The sequence below is a fragment of the Melopsittacus undulatus genome, chromosome Z, assembly GCF_012275295.1.
Source record: "Melopsittacus undulatus isolate bMelUnd1 chromosome Z, bMelUnd1.mat.Z, whole genome shotgun sequence".
Lineage (NCBI taxonomy): Eukaryota > Metazoa > Chordata > Aves > Psittaciformes > Psittaculidae > Melopsittacus > Melopsittacus undulatus.
Genome location: NC_047557.1, coordinates 82,660,686 through 82,678,997, shown reverse-complemented (window position 1 = coordinate 82,678,997; position 18,312 = coordinate 82,660,686). Strand labels below are relative to the sequence as shown.

Here is an 18,312-nt window from a genome sequence, read left to right as displayed (position 1 = left end):
GCCTCCCTGTGTTGCCCCGAGCCCTCGCATCTCGCTCATGCCCGAAGCAGCGCTGCTTCCCCTGCGACTGCCGTTGCTTCCCGGTGAAGGCGGAGCCGCAACTCCAATCCCCGGCGTGCCGCGGGCGGGGCGGGGTTGGTGCTGCGCCGCCGCTGAGCTGGGAGCGGGGTCGGAGCGGAGCGGTCGGTGAGCAGGGGCACCGGGATGGGGGCGCGGGGAGCACAGCGACCCGCTGCGGCGTGCGCGGGATGGCCCCCGCCGGCCCGGGGACGTGCAACTCCCGGCGCGGGGCCGTCGGGGAGCTGCGGAGTCACCCTCGGAGCGGCGAGGGCTCGCAGGGTGGGGGTGCACCGGGGTCGTCGCCGACCCACCGGGCCGGGGACCCTGCGTCACAGGCCTGCGGGATTCCCCTCCCTCCCCGAAGGCTTTGAAGAGGATTCCTGTCACAAGCATGCTGTTTGAGAAGCCTAGAGGCAAAAGGTGGGCTAGTCTGGAGGGGTCTTTGGAGACGTCTAGCGAAAAAAGATTTCCCTCAGCTGCTTTGGTCCGTCCTGCCGGGCTGTGAGGGTTATCTCCTCCAGCTGGGAGGCGTTTGGACGGGATCTGGGCTGCCCAGCCCCGGAGGGCTGCGGTGCTGGAAACACCAGGTCGTCAGGTCCAAAAGCTCCCAAGATGCCTCATGCTGGCGGCAGCATGGGGTGAGCTGAAAGGGGCCAGCGCTTTTCTTGGTCACACGGTGTTTATGCTGCAGGCCTGGTTTGTCCAGTTGAGCTCAGCCCTGACCTTTATCCAGGAGCACGTGCCCTGCGGCTCTTGCAGAGCTTGCAGGAATTGGGGTTGGAAATGGGGAAGCGAGAGACATTGTGCCTGCAGGAAGGTGAGTCCTGTTACAAGGCTGCAGCTCCCAGGCCTCACAGCCACAGCTCAGTATCCCTGCCATCTCATAGCAGTGATCTCCTCACCCTGCATTTGGGGAATGAGAGATGAGTTCAGCTGTATCTCTGCTGGTGTGAGGACACCTGCGTGCTGTGACACTGAGCTGAGATCTAGGGAACTCATTTCCACTGTGCACCTGATGCTCGGGTTGTCCCTTGCTAACGTACTTTTAACATTTACCATGTCCTTCCTTGTTTCTAGAAGCAGTGAAGCACCTCACACAGCTGCTGTACCAACCTGCTTGTTTGCTTCCTTCCCTGCCTGATGGAGCTGGCACTGGCACAGGACCCTCCTCAAGGCAGCCAGCTGAGCCTGGTGCAGAAGCACTAGTGGGACATGGACGGTGGTGTGTGTGCCACCCTGGGAGGGACAATGGCTCAGGGCACTGAGAGCATCAACAGTGATTACAAGGATTGGGAGTGGAGTGCTGATGCTGGGGAACGGGCCAGGCTCCTGCAGAGCCCCAGCGTGGAGACCATGCCAAAGAGTGGAGAGAGCCAAGGGAATGGTCTGGGGGCCACTTCGGCTTTGGGAGCTGTCTTCATTGTGGTCAATGCTGCCCTTGGGGCTGGGCTGCTCAACTTCCCTGCTGCCTTCAGCATCGCCGGTGGTGTGGCAGCAGGCATCGCATTGCAGATGGTGAGAGGTGGGGAAGGGACCTCTCTTCCCTGTCCCCTGTCCCACCCTGAGAGGGAGCCTGGGGTGACATGCAAAGACCCAGAAGGGGCTGGGGAAGGGCCTGGCTCCTGGGAAGAATTGCTGTGTGGTGATGTGCAACAGAGATGCTCAGTGTGTCATGGGTGGCTGCCTGGCTTGGCTTTGTGACCTTATCACACTGTTGCCTCAGTGTCCCCTCCTTCCCCACTGCAGTGCATGCTGATCTTCATCATTGGAGGCTTGGTCATCCTGGCGTACTGCTCGCAGGCCAGCAATGAGCGCACCTACCAGGAGGTGGTGTGGGCTGTCTGCGGGAAGGTGCCTGGCGTGCTGTGTGAAGTGGCCATCGCTGTCTACACCTTTGGCACCTGCATCGCTTTCCTCATCATCATTGGAGACCAGGAGGACAAGAGTAAGTGTGTCCCATGGGGCAACAAATCCAACCCCTTGCTATCCCTTCAGCTGGAAGAAGACAACCTGACCGCTCCAGTTGTTCCCACAGTCATTGCTGCTCTAGTGACAGAGCCCGAGGAAGGTGGGAGCAGCCGCTGGTACACAGACCGGAAGTTCACCATCAGCATCACGGCCTTCCTCCTTATTCTGCCCCTCTCCATCCCCAAGGAGATCGGTTTCCAAAAATATGCCAGGTGGGTGGGGAGAGCCCTTTGGGGCTGGGGTTAGCCAGTATCCATCTAAGCACCGTCCCAGGGGATGGGGACTGAAAACACTGTGGTTCTAGTGCTATATCTGCCTGCCACAAGCCCCTGAGGAGCTGGACATCTTCACATTCCTGTGCCTCTGTTTCCCAATCTGGGAAGCACAGAAGCTGCTGAGCACCCTGTGGCCACACTGTTGTACTCCGGGCATTGTGTCCCTCCCTTCTGCTCACTGGAGGATGCATGGGGAGCTGCTTTCAGCTTCATTGTATCCTGTCTTTGGAGGTGGCTGTCCAGCAGAAAGCAGAGCCAGTAAGGGTCCCCAGGATGGGTGTCTGCAGGCCAGCCCCACCAAGCATCTTAGTGTAACCTGGCTGCTGGAGCTGGACCAGGACTACCAAGGAGTGTCACTTCTTTAACACTCTTTCTTCTGCACAAAACCCAGCAAGTCCAATCCCTTGCGGGCAAGTTTCCTGCTCCCAGCACAGCAGGATTGTATCAGCATCTGCTCTGGGGACAGGGGTTATGTTGTCTGGCATATTACCGTGGGAAGGGAGAGCAGGGCTGGTACTGACAGGAGGGCTAGGGTGGCTGTACAGGGAGGAAGATGAGGCTGGAGATGCTGGGACAAGACTCTCCATGGTGCAGGGAGGGAGCACGCTGACTGCCTCCTGTTCCCACTTGCAGCTCTCTAAGTGTGATTGGCACTTGGTATGTCACAGCAGTCATTATCATCAAGTACATCTGGCCCGACAAGGAGCTGGTACCTGTGGAGATCCCCACCAGGTGAGCACAAGAAACAGTGGCAATGGTGGCCATCACAGTACTGCAGAGCCAGGCAGGGTGCAGGAGCAAGGGCTGCAGAGGCTGCTGACAAATCCTTCACAAGTCCTATCCCTGCACCTGGGGACACTGCACATTGTTGCCAGAAGCTCCCACGTGGCTGACTCGCTGGGTGCTTCAGAGGAGGTGATGGAGAAGGAAGAGTCCTCTTGGAGATCTCCAAAGCTCCATCACGGGTTTTGAGGAGCACAGATCGACTTTTAGGTCTGATACAGGTGGGTCTAGAGTTCCCTGTGCAGTGTTTGTGCCCAGCAACAATGGCTGTACCTATTTTAGGATGATTTTGGTTATTCCATTGGTTACCACAGCCCCTGTGGCTTGTCCCCTCCTTCCTGATGTGCGGACATTTCTGGACGCAGTGCGGGCAGTGGGAATTTTAGGGCAGGCAAAGTTCAGACCAGTTCTTGGCACTGCCCAAATAGTTCCTTGTTTATTTACTGATACTTTTATTTTTGTGAGTCCTCAGTTTTCACTGGTTCTCTCAGTGAAAGGCCCTGGTCTGCAGGGAGTGCCAAGTCCCAGAAAACCTTGCTTTCTGCAAAGGTGTCATCCTGGCAGGGGGGGACGCAGTAACAGGAGAGGACTGAGCCCATCACTGAGCACCCCCAGTAAAGAAAAGGCTCAGGGGAGGTAGTGTCACTCTCTACAATTACCGGAGAGGAGGATGGAGCAAGGAGGTGGCTGGTCTCTGCTTCCAAGGAGCAAGAGGAAACAGCCTCAAGCTGCACCAGGGGAGTTTAGACTGGGGATTAGGGACAATTTCTTCCCCAAAGGGTGCTCAGGCATTGGAACAGGCTGCCCAGGGCAGCGGTGGAGTCACCATCCCTGGAAGTGTTCACAGACTGTGTAGATGAGGCCCTCAGTGTCATGGTTCAGTGGTGGCCTTGGCAGTGCTGGGGAACGGTTGGACTTAATCTTGAAGGTCTTTTCCAACCTGATTCTGTGATTCTATGATCTTGCCCTGGATCCCTGGGGGGACCCTTGTCTGACTGGTGAGTGTTTCTCTCCCACCAGCCCCTCCACTTGGACTGCTGTCTTCAATGCCATGCCCACCATCTGCTTTGGGTTCCAGGTAAGTACACAAGCCTGGTGCTCCCCTTCCCACCCCAAGGCCGTCTGGGTGGGGGACTCACCACAACAAGCCTTCTGGGGATCACAACTGGGATCCTGCATGGCACCCCATGGCTCCAGCTCAGCCCTTGTCCCTGCTCTCTCTCCATGTCCCTGGCAGTGCCACGTGAGCAGTGTGCCCGTCTTTAACAGCATGAAGCAGCCGGAAGTAAAGACCTGGGGGGCAGTGGTGACAGTGGCCATGGTGATCGCCCTCTTTGTCTACACAGGCACTGGTAAGTGAGGGAGTGCTCTGAGAGTGTGGCATGGTCCCCAGAGGGGCTGTGAGCTTCTGGAGGCAGGGAGACTGAGATGAGCTCTTAGGCACAAGTTCTTCCCTGTGAGGGTGCTGAGGCCCTGGCACAGGTTGCCCAGAGAAGCTGTGGCTGCCCCATCCCTGGCAGTGTTCAAGGCCAGGTTGGATGGAGCTCAGAGCAACCTGGTCTGGTGGAAGGTGTCCCTGCCTGTATCAGAGGGTTGGAACTGGATGAGCTCTAAGGTCTCTCCCAATACAAAACATTCTATGATTCTATGACCCTTTGGTCAGCAGAGGTACAAAGCAGAAATGGAGGGGAGTCCACCTACAATATGCCCTGTTCCAAATTCATCCAAGTCTCGTCCCTCAAACATATATGCAGGAGGCTTGTCCCCACCCGCTCCTGACTGCTCCCTTCCCATCAGGTGTCTGTGGCTTCCTGACCTTTGGAGCTGGTGTGGAGCAGGATGTCTTGATGTCCTACCCCTCCAACGACATCCCTGTTGCCCTTGCCCGGGCCTTCATCATCCTCTGTGTGCTGACTTCCTATCCCATCTTGCACTTCTGTGGCCGGTGAGTGCTCCGAGAAGGAAAGTGGCTGGTGGAGGCAGGAGGGGCAGCATGGAGGACCCTCCTGCCATGGGTCTGTGCCCACAGGGCTGTCTTGGAGGGTCTCTGGCTCCGCTACACCGGGGTGACAGTGGAGGAGGACGTGGTTCGGGAGCGGAGGAGGCGCCTGCTTCAGACCATCAGCTGGTTCCTCCTGACACTCCTCCTGGCTCTCTTCATCCCTGACATTGGCAAAGTCATCTCTGTCATTGGGGGCTTGGCTGCCTGTTTCATTTTTGTCTTCCCAGGTAGGGCATCTGGGGATGCTATGGGGCCAGTGGAGGTCTGGCCTTGTGTGTTGGGGAGGGAGAGAGCAGGATGGAGACACAGGAACCAGGAGGTCTTTACAGAAAGACAAAACTGTGGTGTCAGGTCAGTTAGCAGACCAAATACTTTGGCCAAAGTCTCTGCTCTGTAATGTGCAGTGTGGCTCTCTGGCTTGTAGGGTGTCTGCTTAGTCCTCAGCTGGGTCTGATTTGACTCCCCTGCCTTTCAGGGCTCTGCCTGATTCAAGCCAAGCTCTCTGAGATCCAAGAAACCAGGGCAATCAGGTAAATAAAACATGCTTTCTCTCTCCTCTGTTCCCTCTTGGATATTGGGGTGGAGGTCCCGTGTAAACAAGGCCTGTCCTGTGTCCACAGCTGGTGGGCCCAGGTCAGCTATGGAGTGTTCATGGTCACCATCGGAGCCTTCATCTTTGGACAGACGACTGCCAATGCCATATTCGTGGATCTCACAGCCTGACTCCTCCTCCACATTCCACCACACTGCTGCTGCTGAGGGGATACAGATTTCCCCTAGGACCAAAGGGAAATTAGAAGAAAACAGGTTATCATGTTGGGAATATTCAAGAGGAATGTTGTAATCTGGGTCTTGGCTGACAGCACCCTGTGGTGGTTTGCATCTTGTCATCTTAACACACCAGGCTGTCAAGACTCCTTCTCTCAGGCCTGACTCTCTAGTGAAGACAGAGCATCACTACAAGGAGACCTGTAGCCCAGATCAAGCCCTTTCTGCCACTTCGGTGTAGATATCGCTACCTTAGACATCACTAAGGGGTCACGTTTGGGGTTTGCCAAGGCATGCTGCTCTCCTCCGTGTACCCCCAAGCTGGTGAGGCTCCTCCCCACAGCTTCAGCTCCTCCCAACAATGGAGGGAGACTGTCTGTCTTCATAAAGGGAGCTAGTAGCCATGTTTGTCAGACAGGGCACCACTCCCGTGGTGTGTCAGTGCTTGGTTTGAACTCTGCTTTCCTGTGGCCCACCTTGCCTGTCTCCTGTCCTTATTCTTACATTGCCCTCCTCCTGGGCTGCACTTTCTGTTACTAAGTGGGATACTGCCTTCAGCCTGAATCTTTCTTGGAGGATCAGGACAATCCTGGACACACCAGTGCAATGTTCTCCTTGCCAGGGATTGCTCACTTGCTGGAGAAGGTGCTGTTGCTGTATGGACCTACTAAAGATACTATGCAAGAGCAAACGCTCTTCACCAGATTTCCAATCCTGTTCTTCCAGGAGGTGTCCAGGGAATGGAACTGGGCCATGTGTAGGTTTTAAGGGATGCTTTGGGGATAAAGCAGTCAGTATTAATTCATTTTATATAATTCTCTTGGTGGTTTATGCTCTCTGTGGCTGGTGTTGCTCTGAGCTGTCCCTCTGTTGCCTGTCTGGGTGATAGTTTTACATCTGCTTTTGCTGAGTTGAGCAGTTCCTCCAGCTGAAGATTCAGCTGGGGGAGCTAAACCTCTGCAGCAAACCATTCTTTTTCAGTCTTTAAGCTTGTTTTTTTTTTTCCTTGCTTGGCTTCTAAAACCCTGGGGTAGGGAGGAATTCATGTGTATCTGTTGCTGCATCTTTGATGAGGGTCCAGCCCAGCTTAGTGCAAAAGCTGGCTTGGCCCCTCCTTGGAGAAAGAGGAAGAAAAGTCCCAAGTACAGCATGAATGTTTGAGGGATGCTGTGAAGGCTGCAAGCTTCTTGTCACCCAACACCGCCAAGTCTTTCTCCTCAGGGTTGCTCTCAATCCAGTCTCCGTCAGCCTGTGTTTGTGCTTGGGATTGCCCCAAGTCAGTGTACAACTGTGCACTTGGCCTTGTTGAACTCCATGAGGTTGGCACTGTCCCACCTCTCCAGCCTGACCAGGTCCCTGTGGATGGCAAAATAAGAGGATGTGCACCCCACCTGCAGACTGCTCCTCCTGGGCATGGGGAGCAGAGCACCACCTCTCATGGAGCCCAGCAGCAGCTTCCATCACAGAGGTGCCTTCCAGTGCCCATCCTCTATCAAGACAAGAGTGGTGTTTCTTACCCAGTGGGTTCTGTGGCTCTGGCTTTTGGTCCTGTGGCTGAAGTGGAGGCAGACACAGAGCCCCACAGCTTCAGTTGTCACCCTGAGAGACACTGGACTCCTCAGTACCTCTGAGGAGTCCTTGTGGCTGAGGGCAGGGGAATACAGAGGTGCTGTGGCTGTTTCTCTGCCTTACTGCTCTCTTCACTGTTTACAGACGATGGCATTTTTAAATGTATTTTGTATGTGCAGAAAACAGAGGGACTCAATAAACATGACATTGTGGTGCACCAGGTGGGTAAGAGGTGGTTTCTCTGGGGCTGAGGAAGGGAGAATCGCAGAAAGCCAGAGTGGTTTGGGTTGGAAGGGACCTCAGAGCTCACCCAGTTCCAACCCCCTGCCACAGGCAGGGACACCTTCCACCAGACCAGGTTGCTCCAAGCCCCATCCAGCCTGGCCTTGAACACTGCCAGGGATGGGGCAGCCACAGCTTCTCTGGGCAACCTGTGCCAGGGCCTCAGCACCCTCACAGGGAAGAACTTCTGCCTAAGAGCTCATCTCAATCTCCCCTCTGTCAGGTTAAAGCCATTCCCCCTTGTCCTGTCCCTACAGGCCCTTGTCCAAAGCCCCTCTCCAGGTTTCTTGTCAGCCCCTGTAGGCACTGGAGCTGCTCTAAGGTCTCTCCTTAAGGAGCCTTCTCCAGGCTGAACCAGCCCAGCTCTCTCAGCCTGGCTCCAAGCAGAGCTGCTCCAGCCCTTGCAGCATCTCCATGTCCTCCTCTGGACTCACTCCAGCAGCTCCATGTCCCTCTTGTGCTGCTGCTCCAGAGCTGCACACAGGACTGCCGGGGGGGGGTCTCCCCCAGAGAGGCGCAGAGGGGGAGAATCCCCTCTCTTGACCCGCTGCTCATGCTCTGGGGATGCAGCCCAGCACCCAGGGGGATTCTGGACCGCAAGTCAAAGTTGTGTCGGCTGCTGACTGCGGATCTGCGTGAGAAGAAGCAGGGTTGGTTACACCTGAGTGCTTTGGGGGAAGGGACAATACCCCAGCGACAGCTCTGTCCGTGCCCAGGGCGCGCCCAGCGGAAGTGGCGCTGCCACAACCGGTTTCTCCCCAGTTAATGCTCAGCCGGGTCCTCCAGCGGGGCGCGGAACCGGGGACAAAGTCCAGCAGGGGGCGGGCAAGTGGCGGCGCGGCGCGAGATGGCGGCTGGGAGCGGGCGGGGGGAGCAGGTGTCGGTGTGAGAGCGCCAAGCCCCGCCTCTCGCTGCATAGGCCACACCCATTTCCATTAGCCGCGCCCCCCCCGCCGAGCGGACCCGTGCCGCGCCCGCTCCGCTCCGCAGGGCCGAGGAACCCAGCCGCGCCGCCTGCCAATGCACCGCGCGCAGCCTCCCGGCCACGGACTATGAAGGCAGCGTAGCTCCGATACCGCCGCGCTGGGCCCAGCCCGGCCCGGCCTGGCCTAGCGCGGCCGTGGGTAGCGTGGTGGTGGTGGTGGTGGTGGTGGTGTTGGGGGTCAGCCTCGAACCGGCGACGATATGGCAGGAGGTGGTGGCGCCCCCTGCTGGGCGGGCGGGCGCCCCCCGCCGGTCCTGATGCTGCTGGTGCTGCTTCTGACGGCGGCTGGAGAGGACATCGATGCGGAGGTGAGAGGGACGCGGGGGGATCCCATGGGATACCCCATTCCTGCCTGTATCCTGCCTGCATCCCTGCCTGAGTCCCTGCCTGGCCCGGACTGCGCGGGCACACAGCGCCGTCATTTACAGGTGCAGGCAGGGATGCAGGCAGGGTGCAGGCAGGGAAGGATGGAAGGAGGTTTGTCCGGGTCACTCCGGAGACAGCGGGCAGCATCCGACAAGGGAGAGGAAGAGCTTTGTGCCGTTGCAGGGGGAAGGGGGTGAAAGGGCCTTTGATAAAAGTCAGTGCTCTGCCACCCCGCCTGGGGATGGGGGTAAAATAATGAATATTATATAAAAGATTATAAAGAAAAAAAATCAGAGTTAAAACATTCAAGATTAAAAATAATAAATCAGGAAACGAGAAATTAAGCAGGATTTAGAAAAAAAATAAAAATATTTTAATATTAAAAAAGGGGGGAAAAAAGAAAAATACTGTAAGTGGAAAAAAAGAAATATAAAATGTAAGAATTAAAAGTGATGTTTTTGTTAAAAAGAATAAATTTGAAAATGAAAAAGTGAGATATAGGAAAAATATTTTAAAATAATTTAAAGGGAAAAATTGGGAAAAAAATAGAAAAAAATAAAATACAAGAATTGAAAGTGATGTGTTTAAAAGAGGCATTAAAGCAGGCAGGAGGAGGCAGGGGTTGTGCAGGAAGGAAGAGTCCAGACTGATCTGTCCCACATAATAGAGAGGCATTCTGGGTTGACCTGGGGGTTCTGGCCACTGCCAGCTGCCTTCTGCACCCCCCCCTGAGACTGGAGGATCTCCAGTATGGAGGATCTCCCCCACTGATATGTAACAGGGTTGGGGCTCTTCCCTGTTTCCCAAGTGCTGCTTGCATGTTCTAGCTTGCCTGTGCTGCCTGCCTGGGAGCAAGCACAGATGTTCCATGACGGGAGGATAGTGCTGAGGGTGAATGGGTCAGGTGCTGCCCCACCAGGGTCTGAAGGAGCTGCGTGTCCCCATGTCCCCCCTTTCCTGCTCACTCTCTGGCGCAGGCATGGCTACGGCTCTATGGGTACCTGCCACAGCCCAGCCGGCACATGTCCACCATGCGCTCGGCTCAGACCTTCTCTGCGGCCCTCACCGAGATGCAGAAGTTCTACGGCATCACTGTCACCGGCGTCCTGGATGAGGAGACCAAGGCGTGAGTTTCTCCGTGTCCTCCTGCTCTGTCAGCAGGCAGTTCTGCTCTGGGCCCTTTGGCTCTTTCCCAGAGCATTGCCTGCCTCTGGAAATGTGGGTGCCGTCTCCTGTGGAACAGGGACAGTTTTGGGGGCTGCTCCCCTGCAGCCAGGACCCCTTCTCGCCCTCCATGGCCACCGTGGGCAAACTCTGGCTCGATGTTCTCCTGGCAGGTGGATGAAGCGTCCCCGCTGTGGGGTCCCGGACCAGTTTGGAGCACGGATGAAGTCCAACATGCGGCGGAAGCGGTACGCGCTGACAGGGAGGCGCTGGACCCAGAGTTATCTCACTTTCAGGTACCAAACATTTCCAGGCAGGGCTTCCTGCTCCCCCAGCCCATGGAATGCCATGGACCCCCTCTGGGAGTGAGCACTGTCCTGCACCACACCACAGTGAGCTCTCTACCCCCAGCATCCAAAACTACACAGAGAAGCTGGGTCGGTACCACTCATACGAGGCCATCCGCCGAGCATTCCAGGTGTGGGAGCAAGCCACACCGCTGGTTTTCCGGGAGGTGCCCTATGAGGACATCCGGCAGAAGCGGAAGAAGGAGGCTGACATCATGGTGCTCTTTGCCTCTGGCTTCCACGGAGACAGCTCCCCCTTTGATGGTGTTGGGGGATTTTTGGCTCACGCCTACTTTCCCGGCCCTGGTATGGGGGGGGACACGCATTTTGACTTGGATGAGCCCTGGACGCTGGAGAACACAGATGTATCTGGTGAGCTGAGGGCCAAGGAGGTGGTGAAGGCAACCAGGGGAGGCTGTTTGAGGGCAGGGGGATGGATGCCCTGGTATGGGCAGGAGTGGCAGGAGAACAGCTCCCACCAGAGCACCCTCATCACAGGGTGCTGGGGCCAAGGACCCACCCCACACCTTGTGTCCTCCACATCATGTTGTTGATGTTGCCTTTCTCTTTAGGGAACAACCTTTTCTTGGTGGCTGTGCATGAGCTGGGTCACTCACTGGGCTTGGAGCACTCCAGCAACCCCAGCGCCATCATGGCCCCTTTCTACCAGTGGATGGACACGGAGAACTTTCAGCTGCCCGAGGATGACCTCAAGGGCATCCAGCAGCTCTACGGTGAGGAGCTGGGTGGGAGTCAGCTCAGGGGTGGGATGCTGGGCATATGTGTGGAGAAACTGAGGCAGGATGTTGCTGGTCTGCATCACCCCAACTCTTCTTTCACCCACCCCATCCAGGTACCACGGACGGGCACCCTCAGCCCACCAAACCTTTGCCCACCGTGACACCCCGGAGACCTGGCAGGCCAGACCAGAAACCCCCCAGGCTGCCCCCCCCAGGGAAACCAGACCGACCCCCCAGGCCTGGCAGCCCAGACCGGCCTGACCAGTACGGCCCTGACATCTGCGATGGGAACTTTGACACGGTGGCAGTGCTGCGTGGGGAAATGTTTGTGTTCAAGGTACCTGCCAGGACCCCCTACTGCCCCTCTCCTGGGGATGCTGGGGATCCCTGGGTGGGACAAAGGCCCTGGCAAGATGCCTGGCACTGGGGCTGGCCCTGTGTCCTCCACACTCTCTGCCAACACACTGTTTCCTACCAGGGCCGGTGGTTCTGGAGAGTGCGGCACAACCGGGTGCTAGACAACTACCCCATGCCCATCGCACACTTCTGGCGGGGCCTCCCTGGGGACATCGATGCCGCCTACGAGAGGCACGATGGGAGATTCGTCTTCTTTAAAGGTGAGCAGGGGAGCAGTGTGGGAAGGCCAAAGTGGAGAGGGGGTACCCCAGTGCTCCCCCTCTCCAAGCTGCCTAGAGCTGATTCTCTTCACCCCATCCTGATCCATATACCCAGCCAGACCTGCTTCCTGGTCCTAGAGGGTGGCCACAGACATCGTATTCCTGTCCATATCAATGTGTGTACCTGTAGGGCATTGCTGTCTCACTCCTGCCTTTTCCATCTCCTCCCAATCCAGGTGACCGGTACTGGCTCTTCCGAGAAGCCAACCTGGAGCCTGGTTACCCACAGCCCCTGGTCACCTATGGACAGGGCATCCCCTACAGCAGCATTGACACAGCTGTGTGGTGGGAACCCACAGGGCACACCTTCTTCTTCCGTGGGGACAGGTCAGTGTCTGTGGGGTCTTCCTGGCTCTGCTGGGTCCAGTCCCTGGCAGGGGTGCTCATGGCAGGTGTTGCAGAGCCCTGTGCCTCTGCCCAGCTCACCACCAACCTCCCCAGATACTGGCGCTTTAATGAGGACACCCGCGCCGTGGATCCCGGGTACCCAAAGCCCATCTCTGTCTGGGTGGGCATACCTCCTTCACCCAAGGGTGCCTTCCTCAGCCCGGATGCCTGTAAGTAGAGAAGAGGGCTGGGATGGGACCAGAGGGGATGTGGTCACCCCTTTGGTGCCCGGACCTCGAGAGCTGGAGGCTTGGGAGGGTGCCTGGGAATCAACAGTGAAGCCCTTGCAGAAGGGTTTCACTGGTACCAGAGCAAAACCTGCTGTCCTGGGCGTCTGCAGGGGTGAGCCTGCCCTGAAACTGCTCATTTACCCCTGATCTTCATCTTCTTCCCCCTCCCAGCCTCCACCTACTTCTACAGAGGTACAAAGTACTGGAAATTCGATAATGAGCGGCTGAAGACGGAACCGGGTTATCCCAAATCCATCCTGCGGGACTTCATGGGCTGTCACACGGAGCTGGTCCCAGACCCCCATCCCCACTGGCCCGATGGGGACCAGCCCCCCTTCAACCCTGATGGGGATGGGCGGGCCAAAGGCAATGAGGAGGAGGAGGAGGAGGGGGAGGAGGAAGAGGATTACGGTGAGGGTGGCCACCAGCCGGGTAGGGACGTGGATGTGGTGGTGCAGATCGACGAGTACACGCGCACCATGAGCGTGGTCATGGTGCTGGTGCTGCTGGTGCTGCTGCTCTGCATCCTCGGCCTCATCTACGTCATCGTCCAGATGCAGAGGAAGGGCACCCCGCGGATGCTCTTGTACTGCAAGCGCTCCCTGCAGGAGTGGGTCTGACCCTGCTCCTCCCCAGACCTCCCCACCACCATGGTGCTAACAATGAACCTGACCTCCCCTCCCCTTGTCCTTCCCCACAGCCTCGGTCCCGCTGCCCCTTTGTTGCTTGATGCTCTTCCAGCCTCACAAAAGGGGATGTGTCATGTCCTCCTCCGGGTTGGGAACAGGGGATGGTCATGGTGGGGCTGGAGGCCATCCACCTGCCTGTGCCCCCGCCCTAGGCTGTGCCCCTCAGGTTGCCCCCATCATGCTTTGGCTGTGCCGCATGGGGGGAGCAGGCTGGAGCTGCACACACGTGCTGCGAGCTGGCAGGTCTCAGCTGCCAGCACTGCACTGGCCGGGAAGCACGAGGGGAGTGGGGATGCTGAGCTCGCGGACGTGTTTCTTCTTGAACCATGGGGATACAGGAATGTGCCTAAAGATGTCATGAGGGGGGCAAGATGCCACCTTTGCAGCTCCTCTTTGGGCTCAGCTCATCCTGGGCCCTGCCAGGACACAGGGTCCTGTGGGCATGGCCGCCTTGTACGTCTATTAAATGGGTTGGGTATGTGGAGAGCCGTGGTGTGTCCTTTCTGGGGGACAAACTGATCTGGGGGCAATGCGGGCTTGCCTGGCACCTGGGTGCCATCGGGAGATACGGGAGAGAGGCCAGTGGTGTCCTTGCAGCAGCATCCACTCTGGAGCTGCTACTCCTGGGGCAGTCGGTGGAAGCAGCTCCCCCAGCAGGGAACAGAGCCGCCTTTCAGCAGCTCCCACGGCAGCGGGAATGTTGCTGGAACACAGCTTGCCTTGTTCTTCCCAGGCCGGGTACCCCAGCCCCGGGGTGGCCATGGCTGTTCCTTGCACAGTGCACAGTGTGCAGTCCCTTCTCGAGTGGTTTCACTGGGTGCTTCAGCTCCTGGGCCCTGCAGCTGCAGAGACTGGGAATGAGCAGTGAAGTGGGAAAGATCAGATCAAGTGTGAGGCGGGGGTAGGGAGTTGGCTTTATCCAGGGAAAAATGTTGCTCAGCTTTAGTAGGGTGGAAAACCAAACTGCAGAGGCCTGTGGTGGTGATGTAGATCTGCTTCTTTGGCTCTGCTGGTGCTCAGCAGGGTGGTGAGCCAGGGCTGGGGCTCTGGAGCCATGGGGCAGCTGTGGGGTGGGCAGTTGGTACACGGGTGGTGGGGGTCTGACCCATCTGTGTGGTGACTGACCTTATGGAGGGGTTGTGTCTCCTGCTGGGACTGGATTCCAGCCACCATCCTCTTCCTCAGGCTTCCTCAGCTTTACCCTCAGCAGGATGGAGCCAGCACTCAAGCCTAGCCTCACCTCCCCATGCAACCTGGTGCAAGAACCTGACATGGCTTTGCCCAGAGAAGCTGTGGCTGCCCCATCTCTGGCAGTGTTCAAGGCCAGGTTGGATGTGGCTTGGAGCAACCTGGTCTAGTGGAAGGTGTCCCTGCCTGCAGCAGGGGGTGTTAAGGACCCTTCCAACCCAAACCAAGCTGTGATTCTGTGACCGGCTCCCCCCACCCCTAGGGCTCTGGCTGATCCCCTGCCATCTCTGCACTGCCAGCCCTCATGCAAGAGGATCCTCTCCTTCAAGGGTGAGATGAATCCTTTGTGCCCCTCTCCGTCCTTCGTCCTCCATGATCCAGTGCTGCTGGCTCAGTGCCCGACTGAGCTACAGACACTTCCCAGCACTAAATTACCCTGAGCCACTCATCAAACACTAATCACTTTAAAAGGAAAGGATCAATCCCACCTCCTGCCTGCCTTTCCGAGAGCTGCTGGCGCTGGAGGCATTCCATGGCCTGGACCACGCATCTGCTGCCCTGGCCACCATCCCTTCCCACCCTGGGCAGCAATTCCAGCCACTAGCAGATTCCCTGGGAAACATGCTTGGCTCTGACTTGGCACATCACTGCAGCCAACTGAGAGGCAAAATCAGGGACAGAAAAACCCTGCAGAACTGTGGGGGAGGTCTCCAGGTCTCCCATCTGGATTGTGTTCCATCAGCCTGGCTGTGCCGCTTCACATTCCTTGGCTTTTAATGCACTCTAATTCAGTTTGGCCATTCTGCCCTGATTCATGCCATGTGGGTTACCCCACAGCCAGCCTGCCCCTAACCTGTAATAAACTGGCACTGGAAGCAACCAGACAGCATGGACCTGGCCACAAGGAAAGCCAGAGAAAAGCATGGTCAGGATTTGATGCTCCCAACCCCCTCACTGGAGCTCAAGTGCATTTCCCACGGCACATGCATTTCCCACATTAGATGCACTTCCCAAGGCAGATGCATTTCCGGCAACAGCTCTATTTCCCACGGCAGCTGTGTTTTCCCTGCCTCCTGGGGGTGCCGGGGCTTGGCAGGGTGCAGGACTCACAGGGGAAGCCAGCCCAGAGTGCCCTGGGCCACGTGTGGCAGCCCCCTCCCTAGGCAGGGGTTGGGAGCAATGCTCCAGGGAGGAATCAGCAGCGCCGGGAGCAGAGGCCCAGGCTGCTGGGGTTGGGTGAGTGGGGACATCACTTCCCACCCCCCTGCTGCTTTTGCCCGGATGCTGCAGCAGTGCCAGGAGCTTCAGGGCCATCTGGAATCACTCATGGACAGCAGGGAGGGATCCCGTGGGAGACAGCCCAGCACTGCGACAGTGCTGGAGGCTCCTGCTCTGCCCACAGCAGGGTCACGTCTCACACCCATGGGTGCAGCATCCCAGGGAGCAGGAATGCACCTGCAGCAGGGCACAGCACTTTTGGTGGCTCGAGGGCATGCAAGTCCCTCTCAGCCTGGCCCTGGCAGCACTATCAGATCCACCCCCAGCTCCCAGCTTCCCAAAAATAGGCTGCAGAGGCCCAACCTGAAAAAGATAATTGGAAAAGAACCAGAGTCTTCCAGGCAGAATGGGGCTCCACACACCACTGGAGCATGGGTGATGGGGTGACCAGGGCTGGCGCAGGCTCTGCCTGCTTGGTCCCATCACAGGAGAAAATGCACTTCCTCCTGCCTCCTCCTCCTCTTCCTCTGCAAGCCAGGGCACAATCCCTGCGCTCATCTGAGGAGAGGACCCGGAAAGCAAGAAGGAAGCCGGGTTCTGTGCAAAGGAAGAACTGGGGCTGGGCTACGCCAAGCAGTGACCGGCAGCCTCAAGGCCGGAGGAAACACCGCTGGGGATAGAGCAAAGAGCAGTGGGGCCTCGGCAGGGCTCAGATCTGCTGCCTGTGCCCGCTGCAGCACAACCAAGGTGCTAGTGCTGCTGGGCAGGAGCCAGGGTCAGCACAGCTGTGCTGCAGGGGAACATGCCTGCCATCAAACCTAGCACATGGAGTCTGGCCCATATGTGCTGTGCTCCTGCCAGCCACATCCCTGGGGCAGCCACCAGCCTCCTTCTCTTGTCCCATGGGGAGGAAAGTAGTTGCTGGGGCCTCAGGGCCAGCACAGGATGTGACAGTGGAGCAGATGCTCTGCAGGTCTGCTTCAGTAAAACACAGCATCCATCATCTTACCTCCAGTGGCTCTGGGTCTTTCCCCATCCCATCCCAGGGTCCCCTCAGCACACAGCTGCTCCCTCATCCACATAAAACCTGGTCTGAGTGATCCAATTTTGCAGGCTGTCAGGGGAAGCTTCACCTCTCCTGCAGGCACAAGATTGTTCTTCCCTGCATGCAGAAGGGTCTAAAGTCCCCACTATGGTCACTCTTTTCCTGGGCAGTGGCCAATGGCAAAACTCAAACTCAGCATTTTCCCTTGCCTCCAGCAGTGCCTGCAGCACACAGGGGATCAGCATCAACCTGGAGGTGTGATCCCTCAACACAGATGACCACATCTGTCCCCCAGCCATCTGTGGAGACGCAGGAGGCAGAGAGGGCAAGGAGTCGCTGGGCTCAAATTTTTTTGATCCCTATTACCTCTGTGATCAAAGCTCTGTGCTTTGTGTCAGGATCCACTTAGTAGGAAGGAGAGACAAAGAGGGAGAGAACAGCCACAGGCAGGGACAGGAGTCTGTATCAAGGTCTGACTCTCACCCAGACTGCTCCTGCCCCAGCATGGAGCAAACAGACAGGAAGCTCTCCAGGAAAACCCTGTGTCTGCTCCCTGTAACCTGCACAGCAGAGCCACCAGTGCCGAAGATCAACCTGCAGAGTGCCCATCAGCTGCCCCAGGTTGGTCTGAGCCTGTGCCTTGCTCCAGAGTCCTGCAGCAGCCTGGATTTCAAAGAGAAGTTTTGCCTTTGATGTAGAAAGCAGGCTCCCAGCACTTAGGTCCTGATTAAAGTGCCTAAGTGAAGGACCCCAGCCAATGGAAGGTGAAGAGCCAGCAAAGGCAAGGAAAACCCATCTTTGGGCGGGCCCTAGGTTGAATCCAGTGCTCCCTACAAAGAAAGATTCCTTTCTCTCCCACTACACATGAGCTGCAATAAGGTCACAGGCAGGAAGGAAAGAGCAGGCAACCCACAGAAAAGTGAACAAGTTGACATTTAAGACTTATTCCCCATAGGCTGCCTGCGCCCAACCAGGATTGCCCCTCTGCTCACCCCATACCATGCTTGGGCAGCGCCAGAGCACACAGGTAGTAGTCACTGTGGGGCAGCCTCCCATCTCTGCACCCATGTCCTTCCTGTTTCCCCCACTCTTCTCATGGGGGAGGATTTTGTGTCCCATTCAGGGCAAGAGTCATCACCAAAGCAGCAAGAAGCTGGGTGCTTCATCGCAGGAGCTCTGCTTGTGCTCATTTACTCTGGGAAACGGCTGCGCATAGGATGCCTATGACTTTCTGGCCTCTCCACCAAGCAGCATTCTTTTCTCCCGCAGGAAGAGCATCTAAACTTCACTCACCTTCAGCAAGATAGTTAAGTTTTGATGGGAGAGGACAAATAGGAGAGGAAGATTTCTTTACGAGCCACCACATAAATCCACCACCATCTGGCCCTGAACGAAAGAGCCAGTATGTGATAATGGTCCACTTTGTGCAGCAAGTAAACAGGAAGGTTCAGTATTTTGTTTCCCATTAAAAAATAGACAGAGGGTCCCCATGGATGCAAGGGTTTGTGGCTAGGAGTTTACTCCAGCAAATCCACTGGCACTGCTCTTGGAGGCTGGGCAGGAGTTGGT

General features: G+C 57.1%; 2 protein-coding genes across 4 annotated transcripts; both read left to right on the top strand.

Moving 5' to 3' along the window:
- Positions 1-133: 133 nt before the first annotated feature.
- Positions 134-7,642, top strand: SLC38A7 (solute carrier family 38 member 7). 3 transcript variants are annotated; one of them, XM_034073186.1, is made up of 11 exons: positions 134-186; positions 1,141-1,575; positions 1,807-2,005; positions 2,096-2,240; positions 2,937-3,035; positions 4,107-4,164; positions 4,324-4,438; positions 4,884-5,031; positions 5,116-5,315; positions 5,564-5,618; positions 5,709-7,642. In XM_034073186.1, the coding sequence occupies exons 2-11, from the start codon at positions 1,273-1,275 to the stop codon at positions 5,809-5,811; spliced, it is 1,425 nt and encodes a 474-aa protein (XP_033929077.1). In that variant the 5' UTR covers positions 134-186; positions 1,141-1,272; the 3' UTR covers positions 5,812-7,642. The 3 variants fall into 3 exon arrangements, with proteins under 3 accessions (XP_033929077.1, XP_033929076.1, XP_033929079.1); XM_034073185.1 differs by having other exon boundaries at positions 1,138-1,575; XM_034073188.1 differs by having other exon boundaries at positions 1,138-1,575; positions 5,116-5,439.
- A 1,250-nt stretch (positions 7,643-8,892) lies between these two features.
- On the top strand, positions 8,893-13,776 carry MMP15 (matrix metallopeptidase 15). The gene is made up of 10 exons (XM_034073197.1): positions 8,893-9,000; positions 10,036-10,184; positions 10,396-10,518; positions 10,634-10,941; positions 11,142-11,303; positions 11,423-11,646; positions 11,788-11,926; positions 12,163-12,313; positions 12,428-12,543; positions 12,775-13,776. Exons 1-10 carry the CDS (start codon positions 8,893-8,895, stop codon positions 13,221-13,223), a joined length of 1,929 nt encoding a protein of 642 aa, XP_033929088.1. The 3' UTR covers positions 13,224-13,776.
- The last annotated feature ends 4,536 nt before the right edge of the window (positions 13,777-18,312 follow it).

Coding starts and splice junctions, on each gene's coding strand:
- SLC38A7 (XM_034073186.1), top strand. CDS start 1,273: ATGGACGGTGGTGTGTGTGCCACCCTGGGAGGGACAATGGCTCAGGGC. Junction 2,006..2,095: donor TGGAGACCAGGAGGACAAGA/GTAAGTGTGTCC, acceptor TTGTTCCCACAG/TCATTGCTGCTCTAGTGACA. Junction 5,032..5,115: donor ATCTTGCACTTCTGTGGCCG/GTGAGTGCTCCG, acceptor CTGTGCCCACAG/GGCTGTCTTGGAGGGTCTCT.
- MMP15 (XM_034073197.1), top strand. CDS start 8,893: ATGGCAGGAGGTGGTGGCGCCCCCTGCTGGGCGGGCGGGCGCCCCCCG. Junction 9,001..10,035: donor GAGAGGACATCGATGCGGAG/GTGAGAGGGACG, acceptor TCTCTGGCGCAG/GCATGGCTACGGCTCTATGG. Junction 12,544..12,774: donor CTTCCTCAGCCCGGATGCCT/GTAAGTAGAGAA, acceptor TCCCCCTCCCAG/CCTCCACCTACTTCTACAGA.